The sequence below is a fragment of the Diabrotica undecimpunctata genome, chromosome 5 (genome assembly GCF_040954645.1).
Source record: "Diabrotica undecimpunctata isolate CICGRU chromosome 5, icDiaUnde3, whole genome shotgun sequence".
Classification (NCBI taxonomy): domain Eukaryota; kingdom Metazoa; phylum Arthropoda; class Insecta; order Coleoptera; family Chrysomelidae; genus Diabrotica; species Diabrotica undecimpunctata.
The window spans coordinates 109,820,444-109,835,525 of record NC_092807.1 but is presented as its reverse complement, the minus strand read 5'-3'; the positions used below and the strand labels follow the sequence as shown (position 1 = coordinate 109,835,525).

The window sequence follows — 15,082 nt, the reverse complement described above, 5'->3', positions numbered from 1 at the left end:
ATGACTAGTTGAGAAGCCTACGTCTGTTTATTACCTCCTTCTAAATTTCACTACTATAACAATAACCGTTCAAAAGATACGAGGGGGAACGGATATATATATATATATATATATATATATATATATATATATATATATATATATATATATATATATATATATATATATATATATATATATATATATATATATATATCGATAACTCTAATAATTTAATCACCTACTGTAAATTAACTTGTGCTATCAAAATCTTAATTTATCTTAAAACTTATCTTAAAGTCAAGTTGTTACATAAATCTTAATAATAAATTTGAAATGTGTCGTTTCAAAATATTAACAATAAAACAATGGCTTTTTTAATAAAGTAATAAACTGAGAATATAACACAGTCCTCTGTTATGATACGAGTATGTTAACAGTACTTAAACTATTTTGAACATAGTTTTGGCGATATAGACGCAAGGTTAGAACTAATATGCAACAATTTTCCTACCGAATATCTTCCCTTTAAGGAAAAAGTTGAATCTCTTAATTTATTCTACGTTTACGTACAACGTTTTAAATACAAATAAAATTAAATTCCTTCAAACGCATTATTCTTTTATTATTTACTTAGGAATATTTCATAACATAAATCACAGAAATCTTTAGTGTAATGCTTAAATTAAAGGCATTTAACGTCAAGGAAAAATATTACTATAATAACAGTAAGGAAATATTTTCTACTTTGAACATAAATTCGTCTAAGTTGACTAGTAAACTTACCGTTACTAGCTAACTATATATATACTAAACTATTATCGTTAATCCCTAAATAATTATATGAGAAAAATCAGAAAATAATAGATAACTCATTGGGATCAGAAGAAACTATAACAATGAAGATATTCGATACATAAAAAACCATCTGTAGTAAAAGGAAATCAAAATTAAATGGACTTTGTCAACACGCTATCTTTGCAGAGTGTCCCATTCTCTCCAAAGGTGTTTACAATTGCGCCTTGCAGGTTATCGTAGGTGTGGACAGAAAAAGAAAGATATGCTATGAAGTTTATATTGGCAAACACAGATCTCACGACGTAACTAATGATAATTTGCTAAAATTTGTTAATATGGCAACCCCTGAAAACATGACAATGGGAATACATGTTTAAATTACGAGAATATCTATTAATTAATCTGGATATCACCACAGGAAAGTACTAAAAGTCAAATAGATCATATGCTAATTGACAAAAGCCTTTTCACAAATTTAATGGACATCACAACTTACAGAGGTATAAATATTGACTCAGCCCACTTTATTGGTGCAAAGTTACGATACAAAAATTTGCAACGCCAAGAAAAAAAGAGGGACCAGCCAGCTAAACCCAGCTAAAATAAAATTTTAAAATGCTGAAAACCTTGGTAGCTTATTAGGATATTGATTATGTTAAATAATGGGACTAAAAGGAACTAAAATGTTAAAGGGGTTTTATTGTTTCTCATGGTTAATGGACCCCAAATATGAAAAGACCTATATCTATATAATACCTATATAATAATAGCACTCCCTGGTTTTTTCCTATTTGGCCACATGAAACAATAAAACCCCTTTAATGTTGTAGTTCCTTTCTAAAGTACACAATTCTTCTTCTTCAGTGCCTTATCCGGTCCGGATGTTGGTGATCATCAAGGCTATCATGGTTTTGTTGACTGCTCTGCGAAACAGCTCCGCGAGAGTCATCCCAAACCATTGTCGGAGGTTTTTCAACCACGAGATACAACGGCGTCCCGGTCCTCTCCTGCCAAATACTTCACCCTGCATAACGAGTTGAAGAATTCGACATTTTTCTTCGTTTCGCATCACGTGGCCGAGGTACTCAAGCTTATTTTGTTTCACTAAATTAAGCACTTCTTTTACTTTTGTCATGCCCTGTAGCCAAAGTACATAATGAATAGCCTATATCAGTCGAGTACAAAAATAAAGAACATGTAAAGGTGACTCTGAAATCAACTTCTGAAAAATCTGCTGCTGAGTATATCCCGACATCAAGCAAGAAAAAAGTGGTTTTACGAAGAATGCACGAAAATAATAAATGAATAGAATGAGGCATTTATTATCATAAAACTAGATTCTTGTGACGGGAATCATATAATGCTGATAGAATGGCTCAAATTTCATATGGGTCAAGGAAAAATACGAACTTTTAATCATCACATAAATGTCATAACAAAAGCATTTAAAACAAAGACAAGCACCGATTAGGATGGCAAAATGCTTAGCAGCAAAGATGATATCCTGATAAGACGCGAAGATTACTTCCGAGAATTACTGGAAGGTTAAAATACTAAAGGTATAGAACTAGGTATAGACTAGGAAAAAAGGTATAGATCATGGAAATAAGAAACAAAAAAACTATAAAAATGAAAAATATCTAGGCAATAATGCAACAAAGTTATTTAAATACGATGGACAATAGATAAATACTACTCTGCAAAATTTACCTTTTAAAATCTTGTCAAAAAAAGAAATGCTAGAGAAATTGAGCCTATGCTTAATGTGGCCCTTGCACAAAACGGCACGTGAACAAAAAAATAAACCTACGGCAATGCAGTAACCACCGAGGAATTAGATCAAACACAGATCTTCACATTACATCATTAATTGATTTTCATTTATTTCATGTTCAATTAATGAAAAATTGTAGAAGATCAACTGATCTATACCACCTGTTTGTTGACATTAAAGCAGTATGACATGACTGCATTGCAAGACCAAGATTGTACAATGTTATAAATGAATTTGAGATCTTCAAAAAACTTATATATATGATACAAATAAAGATATGCAAGTCTTTATCGGCAGTAAAAATTCAGAACCACAAAAGCCCATGTGATAATGATTCACAAACCATTGAAGAACAGCATTTTCCCGCAAAATTACAGGTCAATTAACGTACTTCCAGCAGCAAAGTAGTAGAAAGAATCATACAAACCAGATTTCAAACAGAGACAATCTTGGTATAACTCCTGAAGCACAATTTGGTTTCAGAGCACTCCAGCGAACATCAAGTAGTCCGTCTAACCGAATAAGTTCTAGCTGGATTCAACGATATACAATATACAGGAACTGTCTTCCTAAATATAGGCAAAGCCTTTAATAGAGTATGGCCTCAAGAACTAGTATACACAACGAGAAAATATGCTACAGCGAGGCCATGACAAGACTAGTCATCTCATACCTAGGCGACCGTAGGTTTAGAGTTCGAGTAGGACAAGTCCTGTCCGAACACGGTTCCCCGAAGGCCGCGGTACCACAGTGGGCAGTGTTGTCACTCCTACTGTACAGCATATATGCAGCTGACGTTCCAAGAACACCAGGAACTCTACTCAGCCTATATGCAGACGACACTGCTATAGAGGTGACATATAGAAACCTAGATATACATACACCTATTACATTTTAATGAAATATAAATATCACAGTCTATGTCAAATCAACTCAAAGAGTATTTTTATTGCTTTAAAATTGAAATTGATTTATAACTAAAATAAAAAATATCGCATTTTAGAAGCAAATCATACAACCAAACTAAATGTATGGCAACGTTTTCATTTCATTTAGTTTATTATCTCAGTTTAAATTAAAATTAATTTTAAACAATATATAAAATCAAATAGCAGTTCATTCTTATACAGAATGAACGAAGACTCTTTCTTTGCCATAATTTTATCAACTTGCACGAAATTTATTAATAAATTCACAATAATGTTTGGCATCACTACAACAAGTGTGTCGATATTTGAAAAACTATTTTTGTGAGGCTGTGAAGAAATTTGGGAAGAGAAAGTCATTTGTCTCTTTTGTCAAACATGTCTGTGTGTTTTGTTTATTGATTGTCATGAACTATAACAACGTTCACTTAAAGCTCTTAGTTTGCAAATATCTTCTTCTTTACGTGCCATATCAGAATTATCCGATATTGGCGATCCACGAATGTTTTTTAACCAAGAAACCTGTTTTCTTCCTACATCTTTACGGCATTCTATTTTGCATTAAAAGGATCAATTGACCTTCCTTAGTACTTCCTCATTAGTTTTTTGCTGTCCAAGGTATTTTCAGCATCCGCCTATAAATCCAAATTTCCAATGCTTTAATTCTGTTCACGCTTGATACTTTTAGTGTCCGCACTTCTGCTTTATACAAAAATACAGACCAAATATAGCACTTTCTTTGTCTTAGTTCTAAACTGAGATTATTGCAAAGAAATATCTTCATTTTCATAAAGGTATTTTTAGTCATTGCTTTTCTGCGTTTTATTTGTATGTCTGGATCAGGTTGGTCCGTTATCACAGTTCCCAAATATGTAATTTTATGAAATTATTCAACTTGGACTCTATTTAATTAAAGTTCTACATCTAGCTGTTGGTTATGACTAAAAACGAAAAATTTGGCTTTGGTTATTTTAATGCGCATTTCCTCTCCTACTTCGTGAATACGACTAAGCAGTATTTGGAGACCTACAATTTTTTCTGACAGAATTACTGCGTTGTCCGCATATCTAATTACATTAAGTACTTCACCGTTGGTTCTTATTCCATATGGCTATCTTTCAAGTGTTTAAATAACTTGTCCGAGTAAACATTGAAGCATTTTGGGGGCAAAACTCAACCTTGTCTGACTCCTCGTTGTTTGGAGATTTCGTCGGTGAAGTTATCTCCAATTTTTATCATACTTTATTATACATACATTGATCTCAGTATAGATTTTTAATGACACGAATATTTTTGTCATCTATTCATATATTTTCTGCAGAAGGTTCGCCACCTGCTAACCTTCTGTGAGGAAATCGAAGATTTCCCGCAGGCTTCCAGGCTAGAAAATAATGGAGTCTCACGAGTCACTAACTCAAGCTTCGGATGGTAATACCACCATCCTGAGGTGGATTAAAGGACACAATAGGAATAAATGCAACCGCATTGCTGACCAGTTATCTAGGAAGGCGGCAGGCCTAAGACTCTTAGGACCTGGGGATCTTTTTGGTTCGTCAACTACAACAATCACGGAAATTGTCAAATGGCACTCCCATACGCAAACCGTAAAAAGATGGGAAGAAGAGTAAAGACGTAGACTTGCCAGGGTAACACTAAGTAACCTTGAAAAGTCAGCATCAAAGAAGTACTTAGTAATGACCAAGAAAAACCTACGCTTGACAGATGGTTTTTTAATTGGTCATTGTCAACTAAGCAAACACCTCCGCTTATTGGGGCTAGTAGCTCTATGTAGGAAGTGTGAACGAGAAGAAGAAACTGTAGATCATGTCCTATGTGAATGCCCGGAGTTATCGTCAATACGAGAGTAGACGTTAGGTGAGTCCTGGCCCACACCTGCCCACATAGAAATGGCAGGATGGACTATGAGCTAAGGACGACAGCTTCCTGTGAGGATACACAATGGGTCAATTGTGGCCTAAGTGCTGTGGAACTTAACCCGCCCTCCCTACTCTGCAGATACAGAAAGACTAAGCACTGAGCCCTGATGTAATTCTGCGTGTACATGAAATTTATCTCATGTCATGTCTGTACTGTGCATTTTTTTTTTGTTTATTTCTAAACCCCATCTTGTAAATTATTCTATTAATATGAATTATTCAACCAATTTTCAACCAATTCATATACATTATGTCTGACTGATCTTCTACAATAACTATTTGATCACCTGCAAAGAGGATTGCATAATGATGAAATAAATGTTTAAAACAATGTTGAAAACATACTGGAGCCCTGTAGCTTTCATCTGTGCGAACGTCTCATAAAATTGCTTTCCGACTTTAACGACCTCTTGATTGTCTCTTTATAAAGGTTTCACCGTGTTTAAATATTCGCTACTAATGCCTGCTTCTTTAATTACGATCTATAATTTCTGCAATGGAACGAAGTCAACTGTATATAAGTGGCTCTCCTCTCTAGCAGATTTTTTAGTGAAAATATATTATCAAAGCAGGATTTTATGGCTGAAATCCTAATTCATTTTGTTTATTTGTGTCATTAAAACACCTTAAACTGTCTATTTTGTCTTTCTGACCTAGTCACACTGTAAGGAAGCGCGCGCACATAAAGGTATATATACACATTCAAGTCTACCCATAAATCGTAGTAAAATATCTTAATGTAATAGTAATCACTTGAGAGTAGACAGCGAAAACGTAGTAAATTTATTAATATATCAACTTTCTCTTGGAAGTGGTCACGTGCTTTGGAAACTTTGCCAAATAATTTAGTGAGGTCAATGTGTTTCATGCACCTTATCCGTAATTGTTCTACTTACCCATCAACATTTATATTTCTTTAAAACAAAAACGTAAATTAAGATACTTACATAAGGCAAAATCCATCTTTTTGTGGGAATCTAAACTATCATTTTCGAATGAATGATCTTTTAAACACGATGTTTGTAGAGGGAGGGACATACTCCTATCGAATCTAAAAAATATAAACAATGAGTTTTGTGAACATTTTTCTATTCACTCACACAATTGATATTACAATTTAAATCATTTATAGTTGCTTACTTTAATTTTAATACCCTCTATTTTATTACATTTTCCGCTGTATTTTTTTAAGCTAAATCATTTTTGGTATCAGTATTCCCTATACTTTTAATATATTTCATTATCGAAGATAAAACCTAACAACACTTAATTATTTCAACATTACGAGGGCCAATTTGTATGTAGCTATAAAGACAACAATTATAATATAGAATTAAAGTACTCAATTGCTTTTTAAAATATGTCCCACCAAGATCGATACACTTTTGCATACGTTCAAACAAATTGGTAAAACAGTTATTCCAGTCTTCAGTTGATACCTGCGAAAACGCTGTTTTAAAGGCATCGATGGCTTCTTCTCCCGACTGGAATCCCTGTTTACGCATTCACAAGCGACAACACACTACGTGGAGTAGTAAACGCAGTACCATACATAAAATAAACTAACGTTAAATAAAATAAAATAAAATAAAATAAAATAAAATAAAATAAAATAAAATAAAATAAAATAAAATAAAATAAAATAAAATAAAATAAAATAAAATAAAATAAAATAAAAAATAAAAAATAAAATAAAATAAAATAAAATAAAATAAAATAAAATCAAATGAAATCGAATAGAATCGAATCGAATTGAATGGAATCGAATCAACTTAAACAATCGAACTATTGCTGCATTTAGCTACATGGAATACCGATATCAAACGAATTGGCTTTAAAAAATACAGTGGAAAATGTAATAAATATGTTTGCCAAGTTTGCCAAGTTTAAAACACATTGTATGAAATATTAATGAGTTGGACATAAGAAGTCAATACGCAAGCGATTGTTGTTTATTGGTTACAATTTGGGATGGACAACTGGTCGTTTAATAAACTATCGAAGTAATTATTACATTGATTTTTGACATTTTTGACAAAACTAACATTTTATTATTTTTGTCTCGGATACATCTAATTTGATAAAATCTTTTGTGATATTAAGTTGATTATATAGTCCGTCTAGAAAGTACCCGGAATTTTATATATCTAATTTTAATAGATTTCCTTTTTGTAACATTTTAAGAAAAAAGTAATGCATCAAGTAGGTTGTGCTGATAGTAGGTTATGGACAAAATCGCATGACAACACCATCTATCAAATATTGTTGTTTGTAAACAGACTTAAGATTTGTGAAATAATGTCGCAAGTAGAAAAAAGAAAAGTGGTGGAATATTTGTATAGAAAGGGTGTCCGAAACGTTAACAAGTTAGTGCAATTATCTGAACTCGGAAAAAGTGCAGTGTATGAGACAATAAAGAGGATAAAAAATGGCATAGATATGAGACATACACCAGTTTCGGGTAGACCGCGTAAGATTCGCGAAAACAATTTAAATGCTTTAGTGACTTTAGGACGACAAAAATTCGCGTCTAGGGTTTCGAAAATTAGCGAACGGATTGGGATGAAATCAACGAAGAATAAAAGTGTGCCCAGAAACTGTCCGCATGTCACTGAAAAAGCAAGGCTACATATCAAGGAATACAAAAAAAAATCCCTACAATGACATCTCTGCAAAGGCAACGAAGAATAGATTTTGGTCAACGTTTTCGAGAAGATAATTTTAATAATGTCTTTATATTTGATGAAATATGTTTCCAGCTTGGTGTAAATCATCTAAAAGTCCTATCAAGAGAAAATGTTACCGTTCAAATTTCCCACTAAAATAATGGTTTGGGGAGCAATATCTCAGCGTGGTGCTACACCTCTCTGTATAGTTAATGATACTGTTGATAGTGCGAAATATTGTGACATCCTAAATGGTTTTCTTCTTGAAACGGCTCATGTTTTATATCCAGAGGGATGGCGTTTTCAGCAAGATAATGCAAGATGCCATACTTCTGCTTATACTCAAGCTTGGATGCAAGAACACGAATTGGCAACAATTCTGTGGCCAGCAGCATCTCCAGATCTTAGCCACATTGAAAACATATGGGGACTGATGAAGATTGAAGGGGAACGAGCTGCGCCACGAGATAAAGAAGGTTTAATTCGGTCATTTTTACAGGCCTGGAACACCATTACCGAAAATTATGGCCTTGACCTAGTTTCGGGTGTACCTGGACGTTTAGTTAAAAGTTTAGATTTAAATGGAGGTTGTATAAGTAAATGAGATGAATTATTTGCTAAAATTTTATATTTTAAGTGATAGAAATAAATACCGTAAAATTATAATTCTGTTTTCATTTTTCCGAATACTTTCTAGACGGACTATATAAATTTTTATTTAGTTAAAAGTTTCTACTTTAGCTTTTGCTACTGCTACTTTTGTTTTGAATTTTTATTGGACTCTTGATATAGTTTTCTTTTGTCCTTTATTTTGTCCTTTTATCTTCGTTTAAACATCACCACGTTTCTCAAACTCTTACCTTGAGGTTTTTTCAAGTATTTAAATTGCAATAGCTATATTATTATCCCTATGTCCCCAAATTGTATTAGAACTTGTCCTATGTTTTTTTTTTAAATTTTCTAGCTACTTATCTTTTAACATAATACCAATAATGTACCATGTTAAATTTTTTGATAGTTTTGTTTCGTTTCTCGTCTTACTTCAATGTATATAATTATCAATATATCGTTAGCTTACAGTTTCATTATCTATTACCTTAAAGTTTTTATTTTCACGTTATTTACCTTCTAAGATTAGTTTCTCTCTATCCAAAGAATATCGTAATAATTGTTATATGGTGCTATTATTTATCATAACAGATCATCTCCAGATTGTGACTCTTTCCTCTGATATATCTTTAAGTATATCTCCTAATTGATCATAGGTGAAAATACAAGCTTTTCTTTTATTTTCACCCAGACCGACTGGATATGAAGCAACTGTCAAATAAAAAGTCACTGACATTATTATATCATGAGTTATGCAATTTTATCTTGATGCTTATTGTTACTTTTCCTTATATACCACAATATTTGTCTCAATAATAGTATGTAATTAATGATTTGTTATCCCACAATGACACTTACTTTGAAAGTTTTGGAGTATCACGCGAATTGAAAACTTTTGAACTCTTAGGTCTATAACTATCTGCAGTTGGTCCGCAGCTCATATTAATTCCACTATCAATCGATGGTCTCTTAATCAACTTCTGCCCGTTACTGCCTCTGGTACTTGAAGAAAAATCGGATAACATGGGACTTGGAGCCGATGTTATCAGTTTGTTGTTGGTATCACTATCAAGATCTACGTTTAGAATCTTGTACCTATTTACTTCACTCCTAAAAGAAATACGTCTTAAGTATATTAGCCATAATTTATAAAAGTCTAGATTTATGAGAAATTAAAATTATAACTATTATTACCTACCTTGTTACTGCTCCAGGTCTTAGAAAAACTCCATCGTGTGATTTGCTGGTAGAAGCAATCGAGATCAAAGATCCAATCGAGCTAGCTGGTGATATCAATGTTGGAGAAAGTGTGTCGATAGAAGATAAATTTGAGTGTAGCATCATATTAGCTTTATCTCTTCTCAACTCCAATTTTTCTATTTCTTTCACTAAATCCATATGATTGCTTGACCTTGCGCAATCAAGAGCTGTTTGATTTGATACATTCTTCATGTAAAGTGCGTTGTGATTCCATTTATACAGCATCACAGCTGTTTCTGTATGACCTCTAGCACACGCCCACATCTGAAATTAATATTGATTTTATATAAAAGAATACAGAAAACAAATATAAAAAATAACATTTATTATTCCGTTTAAAAAAATTTTAAACTAAATTATTTATAAATATTATGTTTAAAAGTGATTAAACCACAATTATTGGTTATAATTAAAATCACATTTTTAACTAACTATTGTTGTGAAGCTATTTTCTTGTGGCATCTTATAGTACAAGATCCAACGTAGTTTATCAAACTCATATTTTTACATATATTTAGGGCCAATTGTTCGAACGCTAATCAAAACTTGATTGTAAACAAATATTTAATTAAAATCAAATACGTCACATTTTGAGGTTATGTTGACTGATTTATTTTGTTCAATTTTATTATTTTGCGTTTTAATTTAAAATAAACCATAACTAAACTCTTTCTGATGTTAATTTCATGTTTTTATTTACAAATCAATTATAATAATAAGCAATTTTTAATAATTTTGACAGCTGCTGTGACGTATTTGATTGTAATTAAATATTTGATTACAATCAAGTTTTGATTAGCGTTCGAACAGTCGATCCTTAAAATTAGGAGAATACATTGATAATACGCTGCCAGTCAAAATGTAGCCGCAAATATTTTTAATTCAATTAATAGTAATTAATTTTTGACAAAAACTTTATTTCGTTCATTTATTTCTTAAATAAAATACGCTGCTCATAAAGTATATGCATGTTTTTTATATCAAATTAAAGCTAATTTTTTTCTTAATATGATGATAATTCTTACCAATGGCGTAAACCCATCTTCATCTTGACTTAAAGCGTCGACTTCAGTTTCGAGTAATAAAGATGAATTTTCTGCTCGCCAGTGCAACATGGCGCATACTAAACGAGAATATCCCAAGGAGGCTGCAAGGTGTAAAAGCGTCATTCCCCTGTGGCTGGCAAACCATGAGACACTAAGTTCTTCGCCGTGTCTCCATATTCTCGACGTCATATTTTGGCAAAAGGTAACCAGCCTATCTTCAAAATTTGGTTGCCCGAAAAGAGCTGTGTCTTCAACCTAAGATAAAACAAAAATATGTTACATAATTGTGATCATGACCATCAAACAAGTTGCCTATCCACTATCATGATTTTTGTCTTTGCGATATTTATATATAAGCTATAATATTCCGGACCAAATTTTTTACTCTCATTTTCAACCAGTCGAATGAGATCAATGTGTCCTTCCTGGATGTTTGCAAGCAGGGCTGTATTGTCTGTCAAGCATAAATAGTTTATTTTTCGGACAAAGAATTTATAAATAGAATCCATGCATTCTTTTCTAAAAGACGTCTGTAAAAAGGCGGTCGTACTGCAGCCAATTCGCTAATTGTTCTTCATTCATTTATACATGATACCTACTCCAGAACTCGGGAACTCTAAATGTGTTTGCAGCTTGTCAACTTGTACCTCACAGTCATGAAAAATATGATTAACTGTTTCAAGTTTTCTGCCACAGTATCTGGAGCGTCTTCTTGAAATAATCTCATTGGTATCCCGTGGGCAATTTCTGGATATAATTGCTCATTTTCCGTTATGTAGGAGTCAAGGTATTTAAATTCTCCTTGTTCTAGCTTTTCTTAAAAAGATTCTACGTCCTTAACCATTCCTCTTCCTTCCAACCACATATACTCCGTTTTCGACCTACTAACGTTAAGTTCTTCCTCTTCAATAGCCCTTCTCCGACATTCCAACTTCACTCATTCGCCCTCTCTATCCAAATTTCTTTGTTTTCCTCTACTAACACAATATCATTAGCAAAAAGTATTGACCAAGGAGCCCCCTCCGTAACTTTCTCTGTCAGTACATCCATAACAAGATTAAACAGGTAAGGACTCAGTGAAGAACCGGGATACAAACCAACCGTCACTGGAAAACTTTTGATCAATCCGACAGCAGTCCTTACTTTGGTGTACGTTCCCTCATACATATCATTTCTCATACATATTATTTCCCATTTCTCTCTCACACATCTCCATAGGTCTTGTCTAGGAACTGTGACTTACGCGTTCTTAAGATCTATAAATATCAAATGTAGCTCTTTTTTCTTCTCGCTGTATATCTCTATCAACTGTGTCAAAGCAAAGAAGCTATCCGTTGTCCTCTTTCCTGGCATAAGCCCTATGTTATTCCCCTATCGATATCTCTCTCCTTAAACTTTGCTCTACAATTCTCCCCGAAATTTTCATTGTGTGCGACATTAACTTTATCCCTCTATAGTTCTTACAGTCCTAAATGTCCCTTTTTAGGGATTTTAAATATTTACAAAATGATACCATTACATTCTCTCTCCGTGCATTGGCATATTTACTTCCTCATATATCCTACTCATCATTTGCCACAAAATATCAACTCCTTCCTCTCCTAGAGCCTTCCAGAACTCCACAGGTATTCCATCAGGTCCTACTGCCTTACCGTTCTTCGTCCTATTTAACGCCTTGACAACTTTATCTCTCGCTATCCTCGGTATTACATTCTCTTTTGGTATCCAGCATCCTCTGTCTCTCGTCTGGTGTTCTTCATTTAGCAACTTTACTCATACCATATTTGCTTTATTTTAACATCGGTCCTTAACACTCTTCCATCCGCACTCTTTGACGACTTTGACGACTTGTCCCTTGCTTTAGCAATGTTGTATAACCTTTTCATCCCTTCGGGTGTTTCTAACTCTTGATGCAGCTGTGCAGACGATCTTTGCTTAGCAGTAGCTACAGCGTGCTTTGCTTTCCTATTTGCCACCTTGTATATATCCTTATCTTCCTCTCTTTTGGACCCGTCATATCTCGTTCTAGCCTCTTTCTTCTCTCTAACTTTCTGTTGCTTCTCACCGTTCCACCACCAATTTTCTTTGTCTCTAGGAGTCCCTTAACCAGATATTTTTCCTAGCACTTCCTCTTCCACTCGCACCACAACGTTACTGTTGGCTTCCTACCACTCATTGTAAAATTTCCATAGTCGACGTCTATGATCTGGGAATATCTCGATCTTGGTTCTTGACAAGAACCAAGAACAAGAAGCGTGTCGGATCACAATACTAAAAGAAGTGTTTACTGTATACATAAAAAATATTAAACCTGAAAACTGATACACATAAAAAAATCTTACCACATCGTTATCGACAGGTTCTTGTTTGATTTGTAATCTATCGTCCATAGCTTCGAGTCTTTGAAGTAGTGTAAATTTAAGTAAATTATCATTGCATCTTTCTACTTTAGGTTCAGGTGCAGCCACCTGTTCTTCTCTTGGTGGCAACTTGTACTCGAATATCACAGAGTTGGAAATCACATAGCCATCGCATGCTACTTGTAGAGTTGCAAGACCAGCTTCATGAGCTAAAATAAAATAACAATATACAGGTATACTTGGAAATATTTCAATTATTACGGAAGAATTATTATAATGAAAGAACTCCAACTTTTACAGCAAAATAAATAAAAATTTTCCAGGATAATCTAACAATCGTATTGGAATTTCTTGGAATTTTATTCAGGTAAAAGGATAATGTTTACTTAATATAAAATTATCACTAAATGGGCTTCTGGGAGAAGAAAGTTTATTTGAAAAGAACTTCATTTTTCTTTTGTCGTTCATTTAGAACAGAAGTCAGTGGAATAACTATAAATATGAGTGATATACAACAGAGCAAGAACCAGTGAGAAACTTGGAAATGGACGATAATAGGGAAATTAACGGCACTGAAAAATTCAAATATTTAGGATTCATACTCTCAAAAAATGGAACTACCGAGCAAGAGATAACCAGCAGATTAGCACAGATAAGAACATGTATTAAACAAATGAACGGGGTACTGTGGGATAGACAGATTACCAGAAATACAAAGAAGAGAATTTATAACACCTTGGTACGCAGTATAATGACCTATGGAGCAGAGAATTGTGTAATAAATAAACGAAACAGGTCCAAAATCACAGCAACTGAAATGGAGTTCATGAGAAGAAGCTGCAGAGTGACAAAAATGGATCGCATCAGACATGAGGAGATAAAACGACATATAATGACTATTTAAATGGGAGTATACCACAATAAAACTAATGTTTGTATTTTGAGAACGATTTCCGAAGTGGAAATTGAAACGTCAATAACCTAATTTAACCTTTAATTGTGGCTTATTCCCATTTAAATACTAATTACTTTAAAATGCCACAAGAAAATAGCTTCAGAACCAGAACAATATTAAGAAAACGAAGAATGGCAGTAGAACAAGACATACTCAGCTACATCGAAGAAAAATGTTTAATTTGGTATGGACAGTGTAATGACAAGATCGTATGTTAAAATTTCAGATTGTTTAGTCTAATGAAAACATAAGTATTTGCAGTTCAAAAAAAGTTTTCTGTTTTTTGAAGTACTATTGTTGGACAACTATAAGATACCTGTCAAAAGACACATGATAATTAAATAATTAAATCGGTTTTAGACTTAATTTTTACGTAATTATTTATGTATTTAAATAATCAAAATTTTATTTTGGTACGCCTCTGCAAAATTGATAAGGGGAATATGATTCCGTTACTTTAAGTGCGATGTAGCCAATTAATCACCTTCAATTAAAAATTGGTTTAATATACCTGCAGTTTGCTGTTTTCATAATACAACTTGTTATTTACTGATAAGTACTCATTGCTTTAAAATTGTTTTTACACATCTAAAATTGTCGAAGCAATGCAAAAACTTGTAATTTGCAAGTTTCTAATATATTCGTTTATAAATAACTTTGTTATACTTTATGTGTACAAAACATATTAAATTCCAACATGCAATATCCAGTTTTTAACATAATTTTACGCATTTATTGATAATGAAATATTTTACGTTTATGAGCTGTTAAA

At 33.0% G+C, this 15,082-nt stretch overlaps 1 protein-coding gene across 4 annotated transcripts in view; it reads right to left on the bottom strand.

Annotated features, from left to right (window-relative positions):
- Positions 1-15,082, bottom strand: part of Camta (Calmodulin-binding transcription activator) — a 1,863,487-nt gene that overhangs the window by 57,402 nt on the left and 1,791,003 nt on the right. For all 4 annotated transcript variants that reach the window (XM_072532541.1, XM_072532543.1, XM_072532542.1 and 1 more), the window contains exons 16-20: positions 13,338-13,564; positions 10,975-11,250; positions 9,888-10,213; positions 9,548-9,799; positions 6,362-6,465 (exon numbers count right to left, since the gene is read on the bottom strand). In XM_072532541.1, the coding sequence (XP_072388642.1) occupies positions 6,362-6,465; positions 9,548-9,799; positions 9,888-10,213; positions 10,975-11,250; positions 13,338-13,564 (1,185 nt within the window). The remainder of the gene's footprint in view (positions 1-6,361; positions 6,466-9,547; positions 9,800-9,887; positions 10,214-10,974; positions 11,251-13,337; positions 13,565-15,082) is intronic.